We start from the raw sequence: 27,167 nt of genomic DNA, 5'->3' as shown, positions 1-27,167 counted from the left end.
CAGCAGCAGAACAGCACAGCATTGTATTTGGCCACCGGGAGGAGGACATAATTTAAATCCTGGCATGTGTAGAATAGCTTCACTTATCTGTGGACTGTTATTATTAAAATCTACATAGTAAATTTCAATCCGAACTCAGTTTTCTGCAGTTGGTTTCCAGATTCCCAGTTCTGCATCATTAGGGTACAATGCTTTCCGGTGAGATTTCTTTTTAATATTGTAGAGAGAAGAGCAGAACAAATGCAGCTATTCCTCTCAAAGTTCAGCCGAATGCAACTATTAGTTCAAGAATGTGAACGGAAATGGTTCTGTGCATTGAAGAAATACTTTGGCAAATGACAAAGATGACGCTAAGTGTGAGGCACAGCTATTGTTTTGATAGCCCACTCTGCTTTTCTAGTTGACTTTCTTGCAACCATCAGTTCCAGATTTAAGACCAGAGGATCAGGTTTGATAATTTTCACGGAAACTCTTGCCGATTGACATTCAATGCACTTAACAGTTGTTAAAACTAAGAGCAGGAAACGTTACACTTGTCGTATCAAGCCTGGCTCATGAGAAAATTCCATCCACTCTTCTGGACGAAAGATAAAACTGGCCTGCAGGACACAAAGCTACCTGTGGTGCTTCTGAACTACCCTTTTCAAAATCTTTCCTTTGTTTGGCCACCATTATAACAGGAGCTCTCCAACAGAAAAAGAGCTGCTTACAGCTTCAGAGTACAGATGGGTAATTGTTGCTGTGCAGTCTCTGAACATCTTAGATTGAGGGCCCCAGAGAACTGCTTATGTGTGACCATTAGCACAGTACAAAAGATGGAGGGACAGAGCTTCCCAGAACAATAACAGATAGCTGTGCCCAGCACTGTCTTCTAAAAGCTGGAGCTGCAAGATGGAACATTTGCCATTGTTTACATAGCACCCACCCACAAACAAATTTCTGACCTACTAGCTTCTACGTTGTCCTTTTATGGTTCATAGTTCTATTGCTACCCAATTTTCATATGAGGCCCTAACAATGATTAGTCTGCACAGTAACAAATCAACTGTAACATCCTCATCCTTGAATACTAGACTCCTGACTTTCTCAGCTCCATATCTCGTGTGTCCAAAGTAATGCTATTAGCATCCTACATTATTCCAGGATCTTGTCATTTCACTACAAGAAACAGAAATTATCACCACTTTCTAAGACTTACCAAGCTAGGGGTGTTGTAAAATATGTATGTAATTGACCTTTGATTCTTAAGTTGAAAGGCAACGTAAAGAAATAAGCTTCCATTAATGTAATGATACAGCGTTAGGAAGACAGTATGTATAGTCCATTCAAAATATTCTGAAAATGATAATATTGACTTTGGAATACTTTTGAGTTCCATTGTCCATAGCACTAACCTTCCTTAAGTCATGGGTTCTTTGAAAAAAATCATCTTATCCATTTCATGTTTTACAGGCACTAAAATGAAACAGAGACTTTCACTTAGTTGAGGTGACATAACCACTAAGACTGCCTTCATGTTCTGCCTCCTAATGTTGTATCTTCTCTAGCAAGTTCGGGAGAGCTTACTTTCTGGAAGCTTTGCTTGTTAGTAGGATGTATAACCTGTGGGAAAAGACCCGGCAGCATCCAATTATACTTATCTTCCTGCCTTCTCTGGAAACCCATTGAACAGAGATATCCCCCCCACCATCACTCCCATCTCTTTCTCCTTCCTGGGATTTTCCTTTGGGCCACAAATAGTGAACACCACTGCTTTACAAAGTTATTCTTTTCACCAGTAATAGTTCTTTGATGTCATTTTTTGTAGAAGTATCAGAAAGAGTTTTTCTCTAGAGGCTTCCACACAGTTAAGTTCTTGCTTTTGGATTCTTTCTAAACCAAAAAAATATATAAATCTTTAGGACTGCAGGTTAATCAAATGCCTTTAAATATGAAAGCTGTTTAGGAGCCAAAATGCACAGACATTTTCCAGCACCTCAGGCAGCATCTTCCCATCTCAATTTATACCCATTAGCCAGTTCCATGGGGCACATTGGGAAATATCTTTTTATTTTCAATATTTCTATTTGTCTTAAAGATATTTGTCCTTTCAAGTAGGAGAAAGTAGTAATGACCTGCCTCTATAAAAAAATTCTACCTAGTAATTCAAGATAAGCTGGATGTTTCTAGTGAGTTGCTTACATAAAAGCCAATATATTTTGTACTGAATAGCATACAATGTTAAAAACTTCGCCTTTTGAAGGGACCCAAGCAAGGCTAACCTTCGGCCACATGATTTTACTAAGACAACACTTAGTACTTTGAGTTTTAAGTCTCAACTTACAAACTTACGACTCATAAACCTTTTAAGTTTTTAATCCCTTAAAAAATATGTTTTCCTTTTTGCTAATGGCATTGAAATAAACATTAGTATAGATTAATACTATGCAACAGGAATAAAATTGACGAGCAGACATTCTGACAGAGAATGACTGTATGTGAACACATTAAACTTACGCATAAAGATGGAGAGTATAGGCCAGACATGGTGGCTCATGCCTGTAATCCCAGCACTTTGGGAGGCCGAGGCGGGCAGATCACAAGGTCAGGAGCTCAAGACCAGTTTGGCCAACACGGTGAAATCCTGTCTTTACTAAAAATACAAAAATTAGCTGGGCATGGTGGCGCGCATCTGTAATCTCAGCTACTTGGGAGGCTGAGGCAGGATAATCACTTGAACCTGGGAGGCAGAGGTGGCAGTGAGCCAAGATTGTGCCACTGCACTCCAGCCTGAGTGACGGAGCAAGACTGTCTCAAAAAAAAAAAAAAAAAAAAAAAAAAAAAAAAAAAAAAAACGGAAAGTGTAAGTGCGTTTCAGGGTTTCCCCATGCTCAATTTTTAAATTAAATGTGGCAGTATTGCTAAAAGTAAGCCTTAGTGTTTCTCAAATCTTCTTAAATGGATACCTTATATAGTACTCATATGTAGTGTGAAAACTTAATATATCCATCTAAAGCAACACAAGCAAAATATGTCAGCATCTTTTCACTATTACCACACAGAAATAGTGTTGGAGACCATATTGAAAAAGATGACTGCAGTCCGGCTGAGGAGCAATTAAGTGACCAGACGGCCTCTGGCACTTCTGTTTTCAAAGCTGCCTATAACGCCTTTGTCACTTCGTGACACTAAGCTGCTGCCATGGCAGTATGTTGTCCTCCCTGAACACCATGCCACTCAGACATGGTGGGCTTCATGGTTCTGAAAGGGCATTTTCAGAAAAAAAGTAGGAAGCTAATTCTTGTGCCTTCTGGCCTGCCTGAGACTGTGCTGGTAATACAGTCTCATCATGTAAAAAGAAGCCATTTTTCTTAACTCTTTTGAGCCATTAATGAAACCTACCAGTTTGGGGTGGTCAAAAGACAAAACTATAACAAATGTAGCTTAAAGATGTATTAGTTTTATTTTCAGTTGTAGCATTTGGCAACACCTCGTTCTATAAAATAGTATGTTCCGATGAGCTGGGCAAGGTGTCCGACTTTACGGACAGAAAAGGACTGAAGAAAGCAGAAACAGAATGACAAGGAGACTGGTTACCTCAACGTTACTTTCTAGGGTTTAAGCAGAGGGGACTTTCTTATGCTGGATCAAGTAAAGGGCCCCTTCTGCTTAGTTTGCTGTGAATCTCCTGTTTAAACAGACAGTACCACCACCACCACACACAAAAATACCTGACCCATTATGGTTTGGTCTGGTCTGCTGAGGCCTAGGGCAGGTGTTGAGTGTAGAACAATGGGCTCCCCTAAACCTTCACAGGGTTACATTGTACAATAACCTAACAGGAAATGAAAAGAGAAATGGGATGCTCTTCAACAACTGGTTTATGGGGCGTTTGTAAAAAGTGTGAATAGAGTCAGTGATGAATTAGGATGTGGTAGGAAACTGACATAGAACAGATATTCAGAGATGATTTGTTCATTTTTAAAATCAGATGATTAGTTTTGCTATTGAATCGTTTCAATTCCATAGGTTATTAATACCTTATTGAATGAATAGTTGCATACATTTTCTCACATTGTTTGGTTGTCTCTTCACTTTGTTGATTGCTTCCTTTACTGTGCAGAAGGTTTTTAGCTTGATGTAATCGTTTGTCTATTTTTACTCTTGTTGCTTATGCTTTTAAAGTCTTACCCGCCAAAAAAAAATCTTTGCCCATACCAATGTCTCATGGCATTTCCCCAGTGTTTTCTTCTAGTAGTTGTAGAGAGCACTTGTCATTTAACAACTCAGCAAGGGAATCAAATCATTCAGACTATCTTAATAGGTACTTATTAGACAACTGAAGCTTTCAAAACATTACTGCTTGAGTGGGCAGAGGACCAAAAACATTATATGATCCTAAAATCTACATATTAGAAACTGACAGAAAACTTCTGATGTATCAGTAAGATGATAATTACCCTTGTATCATTTCTGGAAGCATGTATGTATGTACGTATGTATGTATTTAAACAAATGCTTATATATTTAATGTCTCTTTCGATTGACTCGATACCCAGGGAAGTTTATCTCCATTTTACAAATAAGAGATGACGACTTATTTCAGGTCACAGAAGTTGGATCACAGCTGGAACTTTAGTCCAGCTGGGTCTAGAAATTCAATATTCTTTTTACTTTCATGACTAAGGATCACTCTGTAACTCTGAGGTAAAAAGAGCAAACATAATTAAGCTATTAAGAGGAGTGTTTTCAAACCTAATTTTGCATGAGTCCCGTGGGGAACTTTTTAAAACACGTAGATAACCAGGCACTTTCTGCTATCTTTTTTCCACTGCCCCTGGCCAAGAGACTAAGTATGTCTTCTTAGGTAACCTGGGATTGTGCAAAAAAGTACATCTTCACAGTCCCTCTGAAGATCAATTCTCATTATGCAATTATGACTCCTAAAGCTTAAAAGTATGAAATAAGTCTGTAGAGATCTTAGGATCTCCTGTGGAAGTTGTTTTTGTGCCTAAAGATTAGCTTGTTTGTAATTTCCCATACTCAGTAAGAACTGAATGTTTTAAAAAAACTGCTGAAAAGGGGTACTGTATTTTAACATAAAACATACAGGAATAGATACAGTCATGGCTATTCCGTTTTTTAAGTTGTATAACTTTGGGCAAATTACTTAGCTTATTTAAGCACAGATTTACTGCTATGTAGGTGTAATTATAATTGAGAAAAATAATCTAAAGCATTTAACACAATGTCTGGAAACTAATAAGTTTTTAATACTCTTAAAAACATCTTCTGGAGGTAGGCTTCTAGTTAGTGTTTTCACTATGTAATTATAATTTATGTTTCCTTTCTCTTTCTTCATATTTGCTAGGAAAGCACTATGTTAACTTCATTTGTTTCTAAGCATGTATCTTAACTAATCTGGAGACTCATCTTCATTGAGCTTTTGGAATGATGGGAAAATTTCTCAAAGCTTCCTCCCTAATCTACAGTTTAGTTCACAAAAATTAAATAAGTGTATGATGCATGTCTCATCCACCCAAGTATATCTGCAAGGCTCCTTTCTTGTAAATTAGCTTCCTAAGTCTCAGGTTAGATACAGTCAAAGCTCTATATAGTTAGGGTACATCATCTTGATGTCAAGTGGCAGAGTCCTGGGCAAGCTTTTCATCTTTTTATGTAAAACTGATTTCCGCTCAGTATGCTAACACCTTAGTGATATTGATACATTATGAACCCCGTGCATTCCTTGCAATAAAGATAGATTTTAGGGTAAAAGAGGATGTTTGCAAGAAACAGTTTTTAATCGTAAGACAACTTACGGGCCCCTCTATAGAGGGGAGAAAAGAGGTTGGAATGTCCAACTGTTACCACCCAATGGGATACCGGCACAAAGAAAACAGTCAAAATTATGTTCATCATGACAGAGTAAATGAGCTTTTGGGGAAAACAGAAGCAAAATAAACCTTTTTGAATAATTTATTCTTTTATAAACACAATCATAAAGTGTCATGGTTTCAGTTCAGGAGAAAGGTCCCACTGCTTCTGTGTTCTATGTCACTGGTCACAAAGCCACAGCAGGCAGAGATAACCACGCACGTTTTCACCGCCCTGATCACCATTCCTCCATTAATTTGCTTAGCCCATTCCTTCCTCCTGCATGAAGAAAATCAGTGTCTGGCAGCTCTAGGCTGAATTACTGTTCATTTTATCTTTAGCCTACACAACTGCAAAAGGAAACCCTGAGTTTTTCAATGCATTTTCCAGCACCTGTTTGTGGAAGTGAGAACGAGTCAGATAGTGATGTATTTTTTCAGAGAGTTTCTTAAGCCAGCTGTGGATGAGAAGGTCCAATTTGCATTGGAACCGCTAACTAGAACTCAGGGAAATCCCATCTGGTTTCAAGGAGAGTAAATGAAAATAAAACAGAATTGTGAAGGCAGTGCTTCAATAATTAGTTTGCAAAACATGTATCCACTGCCTTGTGTGGGCAAAGTACCATGCTAGGAACTGTACAGGACTGCAAGAGAAAAATACCAGAGTGGCCTCCTTTTGCAAAGTGTCTGTGGCTATTCCAGGCATCCTTTCTTCTTTCAGCAGTGATCTCCTGAGTTATTACCAAGTGCCTGGTGCTGTTCTGTGGGCTGCGAACAAAGAGACAAAGTCTCTGCTCTCTTAGGGCTTATATTCCAGCGAAGTTGGGGAGTACAAAACGTAAACACGTGGGCAAAAGTCAGCTGATAAATACGATGCAGAGAATCATGAGGAGCTGATGTTCAGCTGCTGAGCAGGCTGGTTCCTTACTAAGGAAGATGTGAAAGGCCTCTGAGAAGTAAAATTGTAGAAGAGCCCTAAGTAAGAGTGAGCTAGCCACACACTCAGCGAGGCAAGGGGTGTTCCTGGAAAGGAAGCCAGAGCGTATGGCCAGAGCCTGAGATATCCTGGGTCCAGTGAGTCATAGATGAGACTGGAGCACGCAGCTGGCAGGTAACAGTGGACTTTCCCAGTGAGTCAGGGATTTTGGTTTGGGGAAAACTTTGAGGATTTTAAAGAGCAAAGTGATGTGATCTGACTTTTATTGGATACTTTAAGAAATAAATTTTGCTTTGTATATTTAAGGTATACAACATGATTCTATGATATTTATTTTCTCTCTCTCTCTCTGTATGGTGACTGTTTTACTATATATATATATATATATATATATATATATATATATATATATAGTACTATATATAACAAATTAACTATATATAACAAACTATATATAACAAATTAACATATCAATCATCTCATGTAATTACACATTTTCCCCTTGTGTAAAGGGTAGCCATAATTTGATTAGCAAAATTCCTGAATACAATACACTATTATTAACTATAGTCCTCCGGACATTAGATCTTTAGACTTATTCATCCTAAATACCTGTTACTTGGTATCCTCTGACCCACATCTCATTTCCTTTCCCTCCTCCCATTTCTACTAACCACTGTTTTATTATCTAACGCTGTGGGTATTAGACATTTTTTTTTTTTTTAGATTCCACATAGAAACAAGATCATGCAATGTCTTTCTATGCCTGGCTTATTTCCCTTAGCAGAAAACCCTCCAAGTTATCTATATTGTGGCAAAGCACAGGATCTCCTTATTTAAGGCTGAATAATATTCTATTTAGTATTTCACAATGTGTTCATCCCTTGACAAACACTTTGATTGCTTTCGTATCTTCGCTAATGTGAATATAGGTTTGGTTCCAAAGCATTGCAAGTGAATATTACAATAAAGCAAGTCACATGAATTTCTTGGTTTCTCAGTGTATGTAAAAGTAAGTTTACACCATACGGTGGTTTATTACATGTGCAATAGCATTATATATAAAGTACATACTTTAATTAAAAATACTTTATTGCTAAAAAATGCTAACAATCAACAGAGTATTCAGTGAATATTTTTGAATGTTGATGGCTGCTGACCGATCAGGATGTGGAGGCTGAAGGTTGGGGTGGCTATGGTAACTTCTTAAGACAAAAATGATGTTTGCTGCATTGACTGATTTTTCTTATCACAAAAGATTTCTTTGTAGCATGCAATGCTGCTTCATAGCATTTTAATTAGAGCACAACCTCTTTCAAAATTGGAGTCAGTTCTCTCAAATCTTGCCTCTGCTTTATCAACTAAGTTTATGTGGTGTTAATATTTAAATCTTTTGTGATTTCAACCATATTCACAGTATCTTTACCAGGAGTAGATTACTTCTTATGATGCCACTTTACTCATCCATAAGTAGCAACTCCTCAACCATTAAATTTTTTAAAAAAAATTTTAATAGTTTTAGGGTTATAGGTGGTTTTGGGTTACATGGAGAAGTTCTTTAGTGGTGATTCTTAGATTTTAGTGCCCCCATCACCCGAGCGGTGTGTGCTCTACCCAGTATGTAGTCTTTTATCCCTTGTCCCTCTTCCAACCTTCAAATCCACAAAGACCATTATATTATTCTTGTACCTCTGTGTCCTCATAGCTTAGCTTCCAGTTATAAGTGAGAACATACAATATTTACTTTTCCATTCCTGAGCTACTTCACTTCAAATAATGGCCTCCTACTCCATCCTAGTTGCTGCAAAAGACATGATTTTGTTCATTTATGGCTGAATAGTATCCCATGGTGGAGATATATATATATACCACCATTAAAGTTTTATCGTAAGATTACAGCAATTCAGTCACACCTTCAGGTTTTACTTCTAATTATCTTGCTAATTCCACCACATCTTCAGTTACTTCCTCCAATTGGTCTGGAACCCCTCAAAGCTCTCCATGAGTGTTTGTATCAAACTTCCTCCCACCTCCTGCTAATGTTGATATTTTGACTTCTCTCATGAATTATAAATGTTTTTAATAGTGTCTGGAATGGTAAATCATTCTAAGAATATTTTCAATTTATTTTTCCCAGATCCATCAGAAGAATCACTATCTATGGCAGCTATTGCCTTACAAAATGTGTTTCTTACATAATAAGACTTTAAAGTCAAAATTGCTCTTTAAGCCATGAACAGCGTAATGGATATTGTGTTAGCAGGCATGAAAACAATATTAATCTCCTTTTGTATCTCCATCAGAGCTCTTGGATGAGCAGGCACACTGTCAACGAGCAGTACTATTGTGAAAAGAATCTTTTTTTCTGAGCAGTAGGTCTAAACAATGGGCTTAAAATATTCAGTAAACCAGGCTGCAAACAGATGTGCTGTCATCTAGGCTTTGCTAGTCCACTAAAGACTACAGGCAGAGTACATTTTGCATTAATTCTTAGGAACTGTCAAATTTTTGAAGTGACAAAAAAAGTATTGACTTTAAGTTAAAGTCCTAGCTAGATTAGCCCCTAATGAGAGAATCTGCCTGTCCTTTGAAGCCAAGCACTGACTCCACTTCTCTAGCTATGGAAGTCCTACATGGGGCATCTTTTTCTATTTTGTCTATGTTAAAAACCTGTTGTTTAGTGTAGCCACTTTCATCAGTTATCATAGCTAGATTTTCTGGATAACTGGCTGCAGCTTCTAGATCAGAACTTGCTGCTTCGCTCTGTGATTTTATGTTATGAAGACAGCTTTTTTCTTTAAACTTCATGAATCAACCCTCCAGTAACTTCCAACTTTTCTTCTGTAACTTCCACACCTGTCTCAGCCTTCATAGAATTGAAGAGATTTCGGGCCTTTCTCTGAATTAGGCTTTGGTTTGTGGGAATGTTGTGGCTAGTTTCAACTATCCAGATCACTAAAATATTTTCCATCTCAGCAGTAAGGCTGTTTTACTTTATCATTTGTGTATTTACTGGAAGAATAATTTAAATCTCTTTCAAGAACTTTTCCTTTGCATTCATAACTCAGCCAACTTCTTGGCCCAAGAGGTCTAGTTTTTGGCCTATTTCAGCTTTCAACAAGCCTTCCTCAGTAAGCTTAATCATTTTTAGCTTTCAAGTGAGAGGTGGGTGACTCTTTCACTTGAAAGCTTAGAAGCCAGTGTAATATTATTAATTGGCCTAATTTCTATATTGCTGTGTCTCAGGAAATAGGGAGATGTGGGTGGGGGATGGAGAGAGACAGGGAGAGAATAAGAGAGAGAGAGAGAGGTAGAGAGAGAGAGAGAGAGGTAGAGAGAGAGAGAGAGAGGTAGAGAGAGAGAGAGAGAGAGGTAGAGAGAGAGAGAGAGAGAGAGGTAGAGAGAGAGAGAGAGGTAGAGAGAGAGAGAGAGAGAGAGAGAGAGGTAGAGAGAGAGGGAGAGACGGAGAGGGAGGGAGGGAGAGACGGAGAGGGAGGGAGGGAGAGACGGAGAGGGAGGGAGGGAGAGACGGAGAGGGAGGGAGGGAGAGACGGAGAGGGAGGGAGGGAGAGACGGAGAGGGAGGGAGGGAGAGACGGAGAGGGAGGGAGGGAGAGACGGAGAGGGAGGGAGGGAGAGACGGAGAGGGAGGGAGGGAGAGACGGAGAGGGAGGGAGGGAGAGACGGAGAGGGAGGGAGGGAGAGAGAGACGGAGAGGGAGGGAGAGAGAGATGGAGAGGGAGAGAGAGACAGAGATGGGGGAAAAGCAGGTTGGTGAAGAAGAACATGGACAATATTAAGTTTACTGTCTTATGAGTGTGGTTCACAGCACCCCAAAACAATTATAATAGTAACATCAGAGGTCACAGAACACCATAACAGATACAATAAGAAAAAAAATGGAAATGCGAGAATTACCAAAATGTAACACAGAGTTGCAAAGTCAGCAAGGCTGTTAGAAAAATGGTGCTAATGGAGTTCCTGGATGCAGGTTTGCCAGAAACCTTCAATTTATTAACGATGTATCTGTGAAGCACAGTAAAGCAAGATGTATCTGTATTTGTTTCTAAATATAATTTGTTCTTAATGCTGAACAAAAATGTCCCATGTGAAAAATCCACGGACTATCTGTTCCCAAACTCAGTTTCCACACCTAATTACAATCAATAAAAAGGAGAGGAAAACTGAACTTTCAAGATGGAAAGGAGAAGCCAGGACAGCCTCAAACCCAACACTTAGAAGAGTATTTCTGCATTAGTAATCTGCTTGCCCAATCTACAGTCATCTTTCAAACCTGAGAAGGCGAATGAGAATGGATAAAACATTGAGAAAGGCAGTATTACATTTTAAAAATTGGTAAGGTAGTAGAATGTTCAGATCCGGAAGGACTTTAAATTAGTCTTTGTTCTCTACAGTTACATAAGCTTTAACATGTACCAAATCCTATCCCAAAATCTCCATTCTTCTTTGTGACCCTACTGCACCCTACAGAGATTTTTAGTGACTCAATACTCTGTTGCACTTAATTTGATTTTTTGTCTCAGCTAGACCTGAAACAACTTTAGGAAAAGGAGAGTGTCTTGCTTACCTTTATTGTTCCTACGAACGAGAATACTAACAATCATTCAAATGTTTTCTGAATGAATTAATGGCTGAGCAAATGAATTAATGTAATTAGTTATATTATAATTATACTATAATTAATATAATTAGCAAATGAATTAATATAATTATATTTTACCCCCAACACTAGCCTATAGCTTTAAAGTTGTAGTGACTATAATGTCTAGTCACTTAACCTCACAGGATACATTTGTACAACTAATAAGATTTTGAATGGGAAAGTGCTTAAAAATTCTAAAGTGCTTCTCTAATGTTTGTTACTATTGTGTTCAAAGAGTGTTAGCTATCAAATGAAGGTTTCATATTCAACAGAGGCTGAATCCCAGACAACTGAGGTCCATGCTACTCCAAGTATGATCCTCGGAGTATCTGATTCAGCATCAAGCAAAATTCACCTCCACCCAAAACCCTCACCCAAATAGCCAATATTACTACTTCTTTCCAATCTCTGTCTCCACCCCCTCCAATAATAAATTCTTAAAGCTTGAATACACCTTTTAATTATAAATTTGGGTTATTTCTGCATGTAATTTTACAGTTACTTTATTTCACTCTTGTGAGTTAGAGTTAAGCTCTGATGAGGTCTTATTTTGATGTCTTTCCTTAAGATTGTATTCCTTTTTTGGCAAGAGAATGGATCTGGAGGTGAGCTCCTGTCCTCTATCAAACTATGAGGTTTGAGACAAGTCACTTGTCCCCCATGCCAACCCCTGGGGCCTCACTTTTTCTATCATAAAGATCAAAGACTTTTGTCCTAACTCATGAATTTGTGGGCATTACATGTAAAATTACCTTAGAAACTATAAAATATTCATTTCGAATGCAGAAAGATGTTGTTAGCAATATTTTCTGAGCTCAGCACTCCTTGATGGTCCTGAAGAGACCCAAAGAGCTGAGGCTAAAGGGAGAATTCTCCTTAAATCTCTTGGAAACGTAAGCTGACAGAACTTAGAACTGTGTGGTAAGATGAAGGCATGAGGGAACAGAGGATCAAGGTAGTATCTTAGCTCCTTTCTCCCGAAAGTGTTGATACCGGTTAAGATACAGAAAAGGGAAAATCCACCTAAGAAATTGCCAGGAATTTTTTTCATTTTGTTTTAATGCTAATTTAATAATCATGTCTTAGTGTAATTAAGCCTTTCTTCATCAACAACCTTATAAGCGCTCCTTGAGGCACAGGCAGAATCTTTATGCTTATTTTGTGCTTTTTAATCTGTCTAGCATAGAGCAGGGCACAACATAGGTCTTCAGTATGCATTTACTGAATTGAACTAAAAAAAAAAAAAAAAAAGCACATCTTGCAATACTTGAAGCTCATTTTGATAAAGTATATGTGTGTAGTGGGGAATTCACAAAACTATTTCTGCTGGCAGTAGTTTATTTAATCAGGAGGAAATATCTTTAAAGTGAAAGAAACACAAAGGGCACTGTAAGTACCACTCAAAGCTTGAGCTTAGCAACTGCTCCTCTCTTCTTAGTCTCACCACTGTGTGGAATTTAGGACTTATATATGCAGATAGCCTGTTACTTGCAAACCATTAGACTCAGCTTGTCCAACCCAACCCACAGCCTACAGGGTGCATGCAACCCGGGACAGCTTTGAATACTGCCCACCACAAATTTGTAAACTTTCTTAGAACATTGAGTTTTGCAATTTTATTTTGGCTCAAAGCTATTGTTAATGTTGGTGTTTTTTATGTGTGGTGGAAGATACTTCTTCCAGTGTGGCCCAGGGAAGCCAAAAGATTAAAGACCCTTGCATTAGACCCTTTTAATTCTATTATAGATAATATATTCTACAACATAAAAAAAAATTGCATACTAGTAAGACATGAAGGTTTTATATGAAACGTTTTCTTTCTTTAGTCTGAATAGCCCAAGATTCTTCTGACTTTTTCTCCAGCCCTGGCCCCTAACCTCACCATCTCTTAGCTGGCTCCTGGTGTGGCTGTAGCCTGTTTTAACTTTCTGGGTGATCTGATCCAGACTCTTGACCTTAAATGGCCTCTGTATGTATGATGATAATTTTCAGTTTAAGCCTCCCTTCAGAATTCCAGTTTGTCAAATCCAGCTGGCTATTTAACATTTCTACTTTGACATTTAAGAGACACTTTGGGTTCAAAAGCACTAAAACAGAACTTTGGATTCCCCAAACTTGCACATCCTCAAGATTTCCTCATCTTTTGAATTTGATTCAGGTGTTCAAACCCCACATTTGTCAACATTCTTGGGCCCCCTGTCCCCATTCTCTTCCCTACTCCCAGTCAAGAAGTCCTGTTGACTCTACCTTGGTAACAAATTGCTCACATGTTGCTGGAGTGTAAATCACCATGATTTCTTGCTTGGACTCTGCAATTGCTTATTAATTGATCTCCCCAACTCTACTTTTGCTTTCCTAAAGTCTATTCTCTATACTGAAGCCAGAGTAATCTTTAAGAAGTATAGATTATACTTCTTAAAGTATAATTTAAGAAGTAAAGATTATAACCAAAACACTTCACAGCAAAGAAAACAATCAATAAAATGAAAAGGTAGCCTACAGGTTGAGGAAAACATGTTTGCAAACCATATATCTAATAAAGGGCTAACTTCCAATATTTATAAAGAGCTCATATGGCTCAATAACAAGAAAACATATAACTTGATTTTAAAAATAGACGAACCTGAATAGACATTCCTCTAAAGGAGATATAAAAATGGCCAACACATATGTGAAAAGATGCTTAACGTAACTCACCACCAGGGACATGCCAATTAAAATCACCTGAGATATCACTTCATACCTGTTAGTGTAGGTATTATCAAAAAGACAAACGATAACATGTGTTTATGAGGATGTGGAGAAAAGGGAACCCTTGTACACTGTGGGTGGGAATCTGGATTGGTCCAACCATGACAGAAAACAGTATGGAAGCGCCTAAATAAATTAAAAATGGAATTGCCATATAACCCAGCAATAACTTTTCTGAGTATACACCCAAGAGAAAGGAAATTACCATCTTGTAGATGGTACACTACACTCTCATGTTCACTGCAGCATTACTGTACCTTATTATGAAACGGGTTCCTTCATCCCTTTTCTGAACACCCTCTACGTCTACAGAGGAAGTTATGAGGAGTCAAGGTTATGCAGGGCTTGCTCTGTGACGCTGACAACAGCAATCCTCACATACAGAATTTCATGTTCATGTACAGGTCTCCACTGTCATTTTAAGTCAAACTGTGATTCAGAAATGAGCCATTCATTCTCCCAGAAGGATTCTTCCATTCACCCCACATACACAAAAATCACCATCAATGAAAACGCTTTTTGTACATTTCACAGGAGAAACAGATGTGGAAGCTTAACTCATGTATTTAATGCCAGAGTCTTCAAAATCTGCATTAGGTATTTGTTATTCCAGCTTCTTTCTCAGCCCTCCCTGTTTGTAATTTTTAAAATCTTTACCCGATGTTACATGAAGCCTGTTGAGATGGTTTCCTCTGCCTTCTTCTCGCTAGTATTTCCTGAGAAGTTTAAAATATGTAACATTATGCAAAGAAATTTATTGGGGCCTTTCTCTTGGGCCTCATCTCTAAACACTGAGGACAGTGTCCTCTAGCAAGGAAGACCCAGGTTTCCAGAGGGGAGGGTTTGCAACTAGAGTAACTGCAGAGTGTCTTTGGGCTTCTGGAGCTCAACCCCAAGCAGTTCAGAAACATTTCTTTGAAACACATTCCCAAGATGAATGCTAATAACTGTAATTTTATTATATTGCATTTGGCATTTTAAAAATTTTGATTTTACATTTAGACAGGGCTATTAAGACATGGTGGAATAAAAATAGTTTTATCAAAATACACTGTTTCAAGTATTGTTGTATTGTTTGTTCTCAATGTCAAACATAACCCAAATACATTCTTTATACCTAGAAAAGGTACAGTTGCAATATCAGGCAGTTATTGACAATGAAAACCTAGTATAGATAGCTAATGAAAGATGAAAATGAAGCTGTGACATGATTATGGACTACTATTAGCAAGCAATGTCATTTTGTATCTTAGAGAACAAACAAGGTTTGTGTATGTGAACTAATGGTTGACTTATACTGTAAAGATATACATGCATTATATTCAGGCTATGTTGGCTTCATTTAAAACTACGGCTTCCATGGGTTTAAAAAATACACATGTTATTTGCAAAGTGACAACCCTAAATGTTCGTATATTCAATTGTTCAAACCAGTGATTTCTAGAATGTAAGCAGTGTCCTACTTCTGAGAGTTTTAAAACAGGCAATTTTGGAATAGGTAAATTACTCAGTAGAAGCCTTAGGGAACCCAAATTGCTGATGTTTCTTTTTCAAAATGCCTCTCATTATCCAGGAGAATGTGTGTACTGGAAGTATCTATTCTATAAGTCTCACATTTAGACCAGCTATGTTTCCTACTTTTAAAAATTGTAGAACTTTGTTCTATAGAAGTCATTTGATGCCTTTTGAGATCATATATACATTTATAAAATCTTATACAATTTAATTCAATGTTAAAAGTATAATTAGTCAAAAAAAAAAAACCAACTAAATGGCAACAAGGGTTTTTCTTTTTCTATATTACTGAAATTTTTTTCCTCCATCTAAAACTTTCCAGCTGCTCTCTGTGAAGTTCCCAGAATAATGATTAACATTATTAAACCAGAGACTAAAAATCTTGGTACGGACTGACCCATGGGGACACACTGCTATAATTATTTTAAAGTAAAATAATAAAAGGGGCGTCTCATAGGGGACAAAAGTTGGACTCATCCTCAAAATTTACTCTATTTGTCAAAGTCACCCTAAAGAGTTCTTGGGAGTGGTTGGAATTGGCTGTCAGAACCAGGTGCTCTCAAGTGTCTTGCCTTTGCGGTTCGCCTACCTGGGTTTCCCAGTCCTTGGTTGAGCATTAATGTTCTCAAAGAGATATAACACTGAATATAATTCTAGTGATCTCTTCCAGTGGAGGCTGAGGCCATTTCTAAAAATTCCTTCCCTCTGTTCCTTCTACAGTATCTTCCTCTTAGTGTGTGTGCATGTGAGAGTCATAGTTTTCCTCAATGCACTTCAAATAAACCTTATTGGCATAGCTTTCCTAAAAGTACTTCAAATAAACCCTATGCCTTTCATGATCATCCTGTAGTTTACAGATACTGATATTGTACTCACTGACATTATACTCATTGGAATGGAGAGGGGCTTTGCCACTCTTGCTTAAAAAAAAAAATTGGCTATTCCTCAATTTATCAAGTTCATTTTATTAACATTCTACTGTAATCATCATGCCCTGTCACTTTGACTAAGCCCAAGAACACTCACACAGAGCAGTGTTAATTATAACCCCTCTATGCCTTATAAAATACACTTTCTAGAGGCTACGAATAAATTTGGGATAAATTTCCTAAAGCAGAACTCATGAACCCATATGTATTTGATTCCAATTCCTGCCAGTACAGGTTCTAGTTCAACTCTCAACACACACACACACACACACACACACACACACACACACACACACACACCCCTCTCACATGCTTTCCTTGTAACTGGCAGGAAGCCCTCATATGTCCTTCACCCCTACTGGAAAGGCATGAAACCAAATACAGTACCTTCCTCCTATCCCTTAAATTGGTTTTGTCTTGCTGACTCCTAATCCTAGCTTGCTGTTCTGTTTCCCTATTTTCCCCTAAATGCAACTTACTTTAAGCATGTGTTAACTGGATTAACATTCCTACAGTTAAAGGATAGTAAATGACAACTCATTTGTCAGTCTAGCTACTTTCTTCTCTTTTAAAAGTCTACTTATGACGTACATCCAGACTGCACGCCCTTTTTATTTTTTCAAAGCAAAGCCAAATGTCATTAAACATAATGTAAAATTAGTCTTTAAAGAAAATGCAAAATTTGCTTTTAATTTTGGCTATCACCAAAAGGGGAATTAACAAGCCAAAGAAGTGAAGCAAAAAAAAAAAAAAAAAAAAAGTGTCCTCTGACTGCTCTGTCTGTGCCTTTCAAGCCTGTGCGTCTGGTTGTTCATCTCTGAAAGTGTGTGAAATACTTTTTTCTTTAAACTTTTTGTTTTTTTTTCTCCCTTCTTGTTTGGGACTTAAGTGCTTTTTATATTATATATATCTATCTATATATATATATATCAATGTGTTTCTTTTAATTGCTAGATCTTTATCTTAGATTTGATTTTATCTAAAATTATAAGACAAAGTTATGAATTGTTTTCTGCAATTTTTCCCCACTCCCTCTTTAAATGTGGAACAACTTCAGCTGCAGAATCCTCACATCCACATCTTTCAAATTAGCTTGGTCTTATTGCCAATTGCGAGCAACATGGGTGGCATAAGGAAAATGGATGATGTCATTTGGAAAATACCGTTTCTCTATAGAGAAGTAATTAGCATCCCATTGTATGGGCCCCCTGCTTATTATTGCCTTTCAGTTACCTCTGTAGACTTCAAAACCTCCCCAACTCTAGATGGGGCTGTGTGGCTGCCGATGAAGTTGTTCAACTTGAATGCATAAATCTAGTCTCCTTGTTTTTGCTTTAAACCTTTTGATCATGACACTAGTATTTTATGTATTTTGGCTATTTTTAGTAGGAATAAAAGTTTAACTGTTTTTATTATTTGAAGCTCTTTAATGAAACTGTAATAATTTCTGGAGTAATTGCATGTTGAAGAAGTTGCAGCTTAGGGTGTGTGAGACTGTCAGTGTTAGAGTTCTGTTCTTTATTTCCATAGATGGGCATGTGTAGGCTCATTTGTTTTTGTATATTGCCCATCCCTTCCTTACAGCCAGAAGCTCTAATGCAGCTAGATCACTCCGTGCCGCCCTTACATGGACATGGCGACTCACTTACACATTTACTCCCATCATCTTCATCTCCTGTGTAGTTCACTCATAGATATGACCCTCCCCTCCCTGCATCTTTCCTTCCCATACTCTCCCTTTCTTTAGCATTGTTAAAATTTATGTGTTGTCATCCATCTCCCTTAATTAAAGAAAGCCTAAAATTTGTCAAAAAGACAAAAAAAATTACATATATATATCTGAAAACCTATAAATGCAGAAATTCATTCAAAACCCTTTAGATTCTTAGAATTTTTTGAAAGACAAATTATAAAAGTAAACAGGTTTTTTTGTTTGTTTTTTTTCAATCATAGCAATCGGAATTATTCTAAATTCAAAATTGATACCTTCCCAAACTCCCCCAAAATAAAAATTTGTGAAAGTGCAGATTTTTTTTTTCTTTTTATGTTATGTGGTGTGGATGTATGTGTTGTTGCCTCCCTGTATCATCCTCTGTTGTAAACTATATTTGAAAAATTAGACATTTTGCTCAAAAGTTTTTAAGAAATGACAACAAAAAAAGCAAGTTACAAGAATGTGGCAATTCTATTTGTCCAAGAGCATTCTTACACAACTTTCTTTTGTAAATTTTTCTTTCATGCCAAAAAACATGCGGGCAATTTGTTGATGTAAGTTGACTACAAATTAATATAGTATGCTTTTTTAAATTATTTTGCCTATATGGAAATGATTTATTTTTTCCCAAAATGGCTTCTATTTTTAATTTGCTTTTAACTTTTCTTTCTGTTCTTATTATGTTTGTGAATGCCTCAATGTTATTTGCTTTCCTTCTCCCAGCTTACTTTGGCTGTGAAGTTGATTTTATTTTCTACTATATTATTTTGAAGACTATTATATTTTTTATTTCATTTGTGTCTGTTTGCTGAATTTTCACTGTTATGTTTTGTGCTGAATTGCTTCTAATAATCAATGTGAATTCTACTGTCAGTCGAAGGGGGTTAATACATTGTCCTTACCACCCAAAGAAAGCCTGGCCTCTTTGCCTGAACTTTTTTATCACCACATTTAAAGCCCTGGAAGTATTGGTAGGCTCTATTTGGTATCTTAAAATTGTCTCCAGCCAATGGGAGGCATGTACCCCAGAAGAAAACAGTTGAGTTAGCTCTGAGTAGTGCCAGTCATAATTGCATCCTTTTTAAATTCCTTAGAAAGCATTTAGGAAATTAATTATTTTCCTTCAGCAAAGGGGAAAATAAGGTACTCTCAAGTGACTTTGATAGAGTTTGGTTATCCAGGATTATACTCTCACCTTTGCTTCAAGCCACAAAAACAATTTTACTGAAAATGAAGATAATCAAGAATCTCAGGTGTTCAGTGTATTGTTCTATGATACTGACACCTTCCAGGATATGGAACTAACAACTGGCAAAAGCACAGACACACACACACTGAAGGCACACACACGCTCGCTCTCTCTCTCTCTCCCTCTTTCCTTTGTCTCTTTTCCTTTTCCCTTTTTCATTTCTTTCGAGGATTTAATCAGGTAAGCTTTCAGGGACCTTAAGATTCCACCAAGAAGAAAACATGATGATTTTCCTATCTAAAGTTTTACTTAGAAAATATTTCAGGTAGGTACCATCACTTTTTAACTCCAGTGTAAGAATATTCCTTCACCTTAACATTATTTGGACCAATGCTGCCCTGTGCACTTCAGCAAACGTAAGATTGGTAAGAAGCACTATATAATTCATTAATCAAGAAGTTACTTGTTCCGCTTTATAGATATTTGTGTTATTTGAAACTGTTATGGAAATATCAAACTGTATGGTGAGTAACAGATGTTTCCAAGCCAATAGCCTAAAGCATGGGCTCTGTCTACCCCAGTGTATGTGATTTTGTGTTATTTGACATACTGGATGATATTTTATGTCTAAAACTTAGAACTTCCTAAATGGGATGTTGTTTTATCTTGTTGCATTAGAATATTTTCTATGAAAAAGATATCCAAAGATAAATTTAATAAAAGGTTATTTAAAAAAAATTCAAGCTCTCTGAATCATTATAAATTATTTCTTATATTCTATTATGTAAAATAGCGTCAATAATCTAGATCCTATATAATTATATTTCTACCTTAGCATGAGGTGACTAAAGATTAGAAGTGATTATTTAAGTGTTTATAGCTCAAATATATTAGTAGAAATAACACTAGTAACTAGCATTTCTGAATAGCAGTAGGTACTGTGCTAACGACCTAACATACAAAATAATACTTAATATGCATTTAATATTTGCACTGATGGTTTGAGGTAGGGTGTTTTATTCTCATTTTCTGTAGACTTTAAGAAATTTGACCAAATTCCTAGAGCTAGTAGGACCTTCTACAGAGATCCGATGCTAAGAGTCTCAGTTACTTCAGAAGCAAAGCTCTTAATCAATAAGCAAATGAAACACTCCACTTGACATTTCATGTTTTGTAAGATATCATGACATCAAAGGGCTGTGACTTATCTTATTGTTGAAAAATATAATCTGTAGCCTTTCAAAATCAAACCTATTTCAGACAAACCCTCTGCTGGGGTGAAGGGTGCTGGGGAAGGGAGGGAGAATGCCCTACCCAGCAATTCTCATCCAGTTAAAATTTAAGTTCAGCCCCTTTGAAACACTTCAGTTTGTCTTGTCTTCTCCCCACATACGAGCAATGTTTGTCCCTAACTGGTTTTTCTGAAGGTTGATAGAGAGCAATTTCATGATTACAACCTTTATGATATTTAAGTGTTACAATATACACTTCTGTGTCACCAAAGAGTTATCTTTGAACAATTAAATTTTGGGGGCGAACAGAATGATTTCTATTATGTGAATTTTCTTTTTTTCTATTTTTTATGTGAATTTTCAAGCAGAAAATTCTAATTACATAAGAGATGAGGTGAAATACCCAATACGTTTAACAAGAATTCAAGGAGTTCAAGCATGGTGTCCTTGCCCAGAGTCTCACTGTTCAGCATCACTGTTTTGGTATTTTTGTGAACTCTCAAAACCCAAATATCTCCAGAGAGGCAAGGGTTGAAACTTCATGCTTCTTTTTTCTTTTTTTTTTTTAAAGATAACCCATTACATTTCACTATCACCTACAACATTCTCACAGTTCAGAAGAGTTCTATTAAATTTTTTATACATTTTCTTTTTTGATGGCAGTGAGCCCCTTTTGCTGGATATCAGCCCTAGAGGCATGAATTATATATCTATAAATACACTTATAAAACAAAAAGCCAGGCAGACTTCAGGGCTAAAATAGACCTTTTATATCTCTAATGATCTCTCTAGTTTAAAGAAAAGCCCCATCCTGTCAAAAAGGGCTATGTATGCCTGACTTTAAAATGCTAACTTTAAGGAATACAGATAGTTCTTATTCCAAACTAAAGAAAAATTCTGGGGATGGCATAGGAAGTCAGGGCTTTGATGGATTACAGATTTTGTATTACTCTGCCTGTAAATCTTCATGACTTTAGGTTCTTTGCTTCCATGAATACTTTTGTAGGCAGAGACACATAGCCGATTACCTACTTTGTGGTCTCTAGGAAGTGAAGAAAATATTATCAGCTGCCTGAACATTTCTGAATGTAGTCGTTTTTGATTAAATAAACAATAAAGTTTGAATAGCTTCCCACTAAACTAAGTTATTTCTATTAAGAATCTAACAGTAGGAGAAATATGTCACTTCCTCCTCTCAAATGATGTTTGCCTTTGACTCCCCCCAGGACACCATTATCATCTCAATTTTAAAGATGGATATTAAAATTCATTACACCAACATATATACTTGTCCCAGGCATCTTTCATGTTTACAATTATCTAAAATTTTCTACCCGTTTTCACTAGAATTCCCATTTGTTACAAGGACCCCCCTGTATCCCAGCTGACTTCATTTTAAACTAAAGGCATTCTTCCCACTTCTTGAGATGCCAGGAAAGAGGGGTTAGGAAAGCTTCTACCATTTGGGCTCAGATTTTCCCAACAGAGGAAAATCACTTATCATTTACCATTTTTTAATCACTGCTACCAAGATTAATAATGAAATGGCAAAGAAAATTGAAGATCAGTGGTTCTGAAAGACTTTGTTTTCTAAACTCTGAAATAGTATACCCATCATTTTGGTTTTAAAATAAGATCTTACCATTTCACTTCGGGACCCACCAGGCTTTTAGAAGCTCTTTATAAATTAACAAGCCTCAGAACCCTCTTACTGTACAGTTATAAAAAGTGTGGCTACTCTTTTTTAATCTAAGATACTTGCATTAGTGTGTTAAATGAGAGGGAGATAGCAAAGGAAAATTAAGTAATTCAACTGCAGAATGAGCAGTTTGTAGATTTTGAAACAGTAAGTACGTTGTGGAAGCTTTAGCTAGTATTGAAAAGAGAGAAAGCAAACAAACAAACAAAAACCATCAAAAAGGCAAATTTAAGACTCCAGTTGGGTGTCACAGATAGTACACAAAAACTGCAACTGAATGCCACTCTACCATCATGAAGATGGTGATCTTAATCCCACTTAAAGGGATACTAGCCTCTTACCCGACAGTTTGCCATTATATATAAACTATTTGTACCAGGACTTTGCCTCCCAAGATACTGCTATTCCTTGTCCTTTCATACAGTTTCCTCTTTGTTTACTCTACATGGGGTAGATTTGTCATTGCCATAAGGAACAAATGACCTGGTATTTGTGCCAGAAAAGAATATACATGTTAAACCATTGTTATTGATATGTTAAAAAAAGAAATCCTGCCTTGTCCTCTGAAGGTAAGTAAAATCATTCCTGAGAAATCCACAAGGAAGCTTTAGGAAGATTCCATGGGCCTTCGCTTCCTGTCTCTCATTGCTGCTCTCCTATTACTCAAACACTGCCCTCTTTCATCTATTACCTCCTATCTACCACTTGGGGCCCCCTAGCAGAAGAATAATAAAAAAGTTTGCTCAGAGTTAGTTTTAGGACTGGCTTACCTTTAGGGAACTGCACTCCAAGTCCCATTTATAAAAACTAGCAAAAGTGTGTAAATTATGCATTAAATAAGTTGCAAGGCACATGAATTATATATGTTCACAGTGTAAAAAAATAAAATAAAATAAAATAGGTGTATGCTGGTCCCATACAGCAAGTCTGAATCTTTGGCAAACCTGCAAAGATCATTTAGCTCAATAGTTTCAAACTCTGAGCACTAGAATAGAGGCTCAGCTTTAGAGCACATACTATAAGGTCATCTTGAGAATCTCAAAAAGGTGTTTTCTTTTTTAAATTTTGTAGTAAAGTTATCACATAGGCCAGAAATGGCAGTACAACATTCTGTTGTCCCTTCCCTTCCAAATGATGCACATGGTATACTTTATCAGCTCCCTCCCAAACTCAGTTTCTTTCTGCAGAACACAATTGTTATTGGCTAAACAGGGAGAGAATAAAGACTTTTGACATGGGCACCAGCTGTTCTCAGTGCTTTGAAGGCAGGCATTAGCTTTCTTCTCAGGAAGCTCTTCTCTTAGCTTACCTGAAACCTGGACAACTTGGATGCACAGGAAGCTTTCACACCTTGCATGAGTGTTTCAAGATGCAAGGTGTGGAAAGCTTGCATCTTCAAACATTTCCTGTGCATCCACAGGGAGAGTTTTAATTTGTGAATCAATCTTCATAAGAAAAATCCTGGAAAACTGTGTAGGCTCAAAGGCTTATTCGCTTGGAGTACCCCTAGAACTCTGATACTAAATCACCTCTTTGTCTGGCTTTGTTACTGATGAGGTGGGCACCTCAGCTACAGTCCTATCTGTTAACAGCTACTCAAACATTGACTATACCATCACAGAAAAGTTATGACCAAGGACAAGATACATAGTACATGGTACCAGCTGACAGCCCAATGGGTTAGCTCAGAAAGAGGCCTTCAACTATAATGTCACATTATTATCTCAACGTTCTGACTAATTGGGGCAGGGAAACATTCATACCATCCCTGCGAGCGGATTTTTTTAAAGTGATAGTTGGAATATATTTTTCTGGAATAATTTCAATAGAGACATGCACCATGACTTAAGATTCTTCCTCTGCTTGGAAAGTAGCATTATAAAGAGACCCTGAAGAGAGATCGATTATTTTGCTGACATAAAAGCATAGCAATCTTGGCCTTACAGCCAGGTGAGCAGCCACTACTGCAGAATATTTGTGGTACCCATCATCTGCAAGTCTCTGTGATTTAATGTTCTTTGCTGACTTAGTCCACGTGATTTTAAGCACAGTAACAAGATTCTATGGGTAAACCAATACATTTTTGCCACACTAGTTAGGAAGCACTGATTTAAAAAACTCACTTTGCTAAGTCAACATTTCTGGGTCTAAAGGTTTCCAGTCATGCATATCTAGGGTGGTTATTTTGAAATGTATCTTCCAGCTCAGCATATATTGCATCTAGCATGAAAGCAATGCATAAACATATTAGACGAATACAAGGCAAGTTGTCGTTTAACAGTCAGGGGAATTTCTGGAAAAGCACAGTCAAAATGGATTTGTTAGATAAACATTTTAACTTCTTATATATCCCTATCACTCAGCTAATAAGGACTGTGATTCCTAAGTGTGAAATAAAAGGGGGTAACTTAAGAAAACACAAAGGACACAATCTTTTATGTTTCTTGAGCTTGGTCTCAGTAAGATGGTGAATAGGTCATTCTCATCCTCCTGGGAGCAAATGAGTAGAAACCCAAGAAGGCAATGAAGAAATCTTATATGCATATTAATAAATTCATCACTTAAGCACACCATGTGTGCATGCACCCACACATACCAATTTTGATAGCCAGCCAATATTTATAAAAATATAATTGATTGAATGTCATCAGCACATAAGCAGATCCTGGAAAGAATATATACAGTTGAATTCTATCTAAATAATTACTTGAGAGTATCTTCAAAAGTCTAAGCCCCTAATCTAGGGATTTCAGGTTTGGGTGGCAAGAGGCATATTAAAAGGCTCTAAACATGCCTAGAGTGATTAGGCTACATCCAGAAAAGATACCGATCATTTTATGATGATTTCTGAGGCATACGCTGTGAACTACACAGGTTGAGTGTGACTATGAGTTGTGTTTACAAGTATACTAATTCTGTGTTTCTTTTTCTTTTCAATCCCAGGAGGTGAATTAGTTATCCCTCTTCTTGTAGAAGACCCTTTAGCTACCCCTCCTATTGCTACTCGTGCACCTTCCATTACACTTCCCCCTACCTTTCGCCCCCTCCTCACCATTATTCAGACCACCAAAGATTCCCTGTCCATGACCTCTGAGGCGGGGTTACCTTGCCTGTCGGACCAAGGCAGCGATGGTTGTGATGATGATGGCTTGGTGATATCTGGGTATGGCTCAGGGGAAACCTTTGACTCTAACCTGCCCCCTACTGATGATGAAGATTTTTACACCACCTTCTCCTTGGTAACAGATAAGAGTCTTTCCACTTCAATCTTCGAAGGTGGCTACAAAGCACATGCGCCCAAGTGGGAATCCAAGGACTTTAGACCTAACAAAGTCTCCGAAACTAGTAGGACTACTACCACATCTTTATCCCCTGAGCTGATCCGCTTCACAGCTTCCTCCTCGTCTGGGATGGTACCCAAATTGCCAGCTGGCAAAATGAATAACCGTGATCTCAAACCCCAGCCTGATCTAGTCTTGCTTCCGTTGCCCACTGCCTATGAGCTAGACAGCACCAAACTGAAGAGCCCACTAATTACTTCCCCCATGTTCCGTAATGTGCCCACAGCAAACCCCACGGAGCCGGGAATCAGACGGGTTCCGGGGGCCTCCGAGGTGATCCGGGAGTCGAGCAGCACAACAGGGATGGTCGTCGGCATTGTGGCTGCTGCCGCCCTCTGCATCTTGATCCTCCTGTACGCCATGTACAAGTACAGGAACAGGGACGAGGGGTCCTACCAAGTGGACGAGACGCGGAACTACATCAGCAACTCCGCCCAGAGCAACGGCACGCTCATGAAGGAGAAGCAGCAGAGCTCCAAGAGCGGCCACAAGAAACAGAAGAACAAGGACAGGGAGTATTACGTGTGACAACACGCGGACACTGCTCGCGCGCGCGTCCCACAGTGACATCTATCCTCGCCTACGCGTCTTTGGACGGTGAGATCTCACAGAGGTCAGAACTGCTGGAACTGTGAAATGGGGTGTCTACCACGACTCTGGTGGGGAAAACCATTTTTTTTTTTTAAAAAAAGGACACACACACACACACACACACACACACACACACACACGGCGATGCATCTCCCGCGCAAGCTCGGCCAAGGCCTGCGGCGAGGTGCCAGCGCTCGCTGGGAGACGGACGGTCTCGTGCCCTTGCTGTATCATAAAGCACACACTTAGCGCTCTGGAGCCGGCAGGTGGCTCCCCCACTTCTGCAGGCCTGGAAGCTTCCTTCTCCGGAGGACCTTTTCCTAACAGGTAGAGAAGACTTCATGGCTTACTTGTTCCATAACTCCAAGTGAGTCTGTAATGATGTTTGTGAAGCTTGACTGTAACCATGTTTTTTCGGTTTAATTATGTAAAAAACAAAACCACAACAACAACAAAAAAAGAAAAAAGTTAAAAAAAACACCAAAAAAAAAAAAAAAAAAAAAAAAAAAAAAAAAAAAAAAAAAAGAACCCACAACCCTTATCTGGTTCTGACCAGTATGCGTGTAAGTTTAAGATCTGAGGGGAAATATGGCTTTTGGGTTTTTGTTTATTTTTTTGATAATGACTGGACATCAGAAGAGGAAAAAAAAAAAAAAACTCAAAACAAAAGCGAGAGAGACTATTGCCATATGAACTCAAAAGCTACCATGGTGTTCACTCTACATATCAGCTTATGGTGTCTCTAGAATCTG

At 37.8% G+C, this 27,167-nt stretch overlaps 1 protein-coding gene across 35 annotated transcripts in view; it reads left to right on the top strand.

Annotated features, from left to right (window-relative positions):
* The window catches only part of NRXN3 (neurexin 3), a 1,684,741-nt gene extending 1,657,798 nt beyond the window's left edge, over window positions 1-26,943 (top strand). For 15 of the 35 annotated variants that reach the window (XM_074392912.1, XM_074392911.1, XM_074392909.1 and 12 more), the window contains one exon: window positions 25,427-26,943. In XM_074392912.1, coding sequence (XP_074249013.1) covers window positions 25,427-26,352 — 926 coding nt within the window. In that variant the 3' untranslated portion in view covers window positions 26,353-26,943. Of the gene's footprint in view, window positions 1-18,233; window positions 18,452-25,426 lie in introns of those variants that run through there. The other 20 variants (XM_074392932.1, XM_074392931.1, XM_074392933.1 and 17 more) reach the window with 3 other exon arrangements.
* The last annotated feature ends 224 nt before the right edge of the window (window positions 26,944-27,167 follow it).

This window comes from Saimiri boliviensis, chromosome 2, assembly GCF_048565385.1.
Source record: "Saimiri boliviensis isolate mSaiBol1 chromosome 2, mSaiBol1.pri, whole genome shotgun sequence".
NCBI lineage: Eukaryota > Metazoa > Chordata > Mammalia > Primates > Cebidae > Saimiri > Saimiri boliviensis.
The sequence above is the reverse complement of the archived record's forward strand: the minus strand, read 5'-3'. Positions and strand labels throughout refer to the sequence as shown.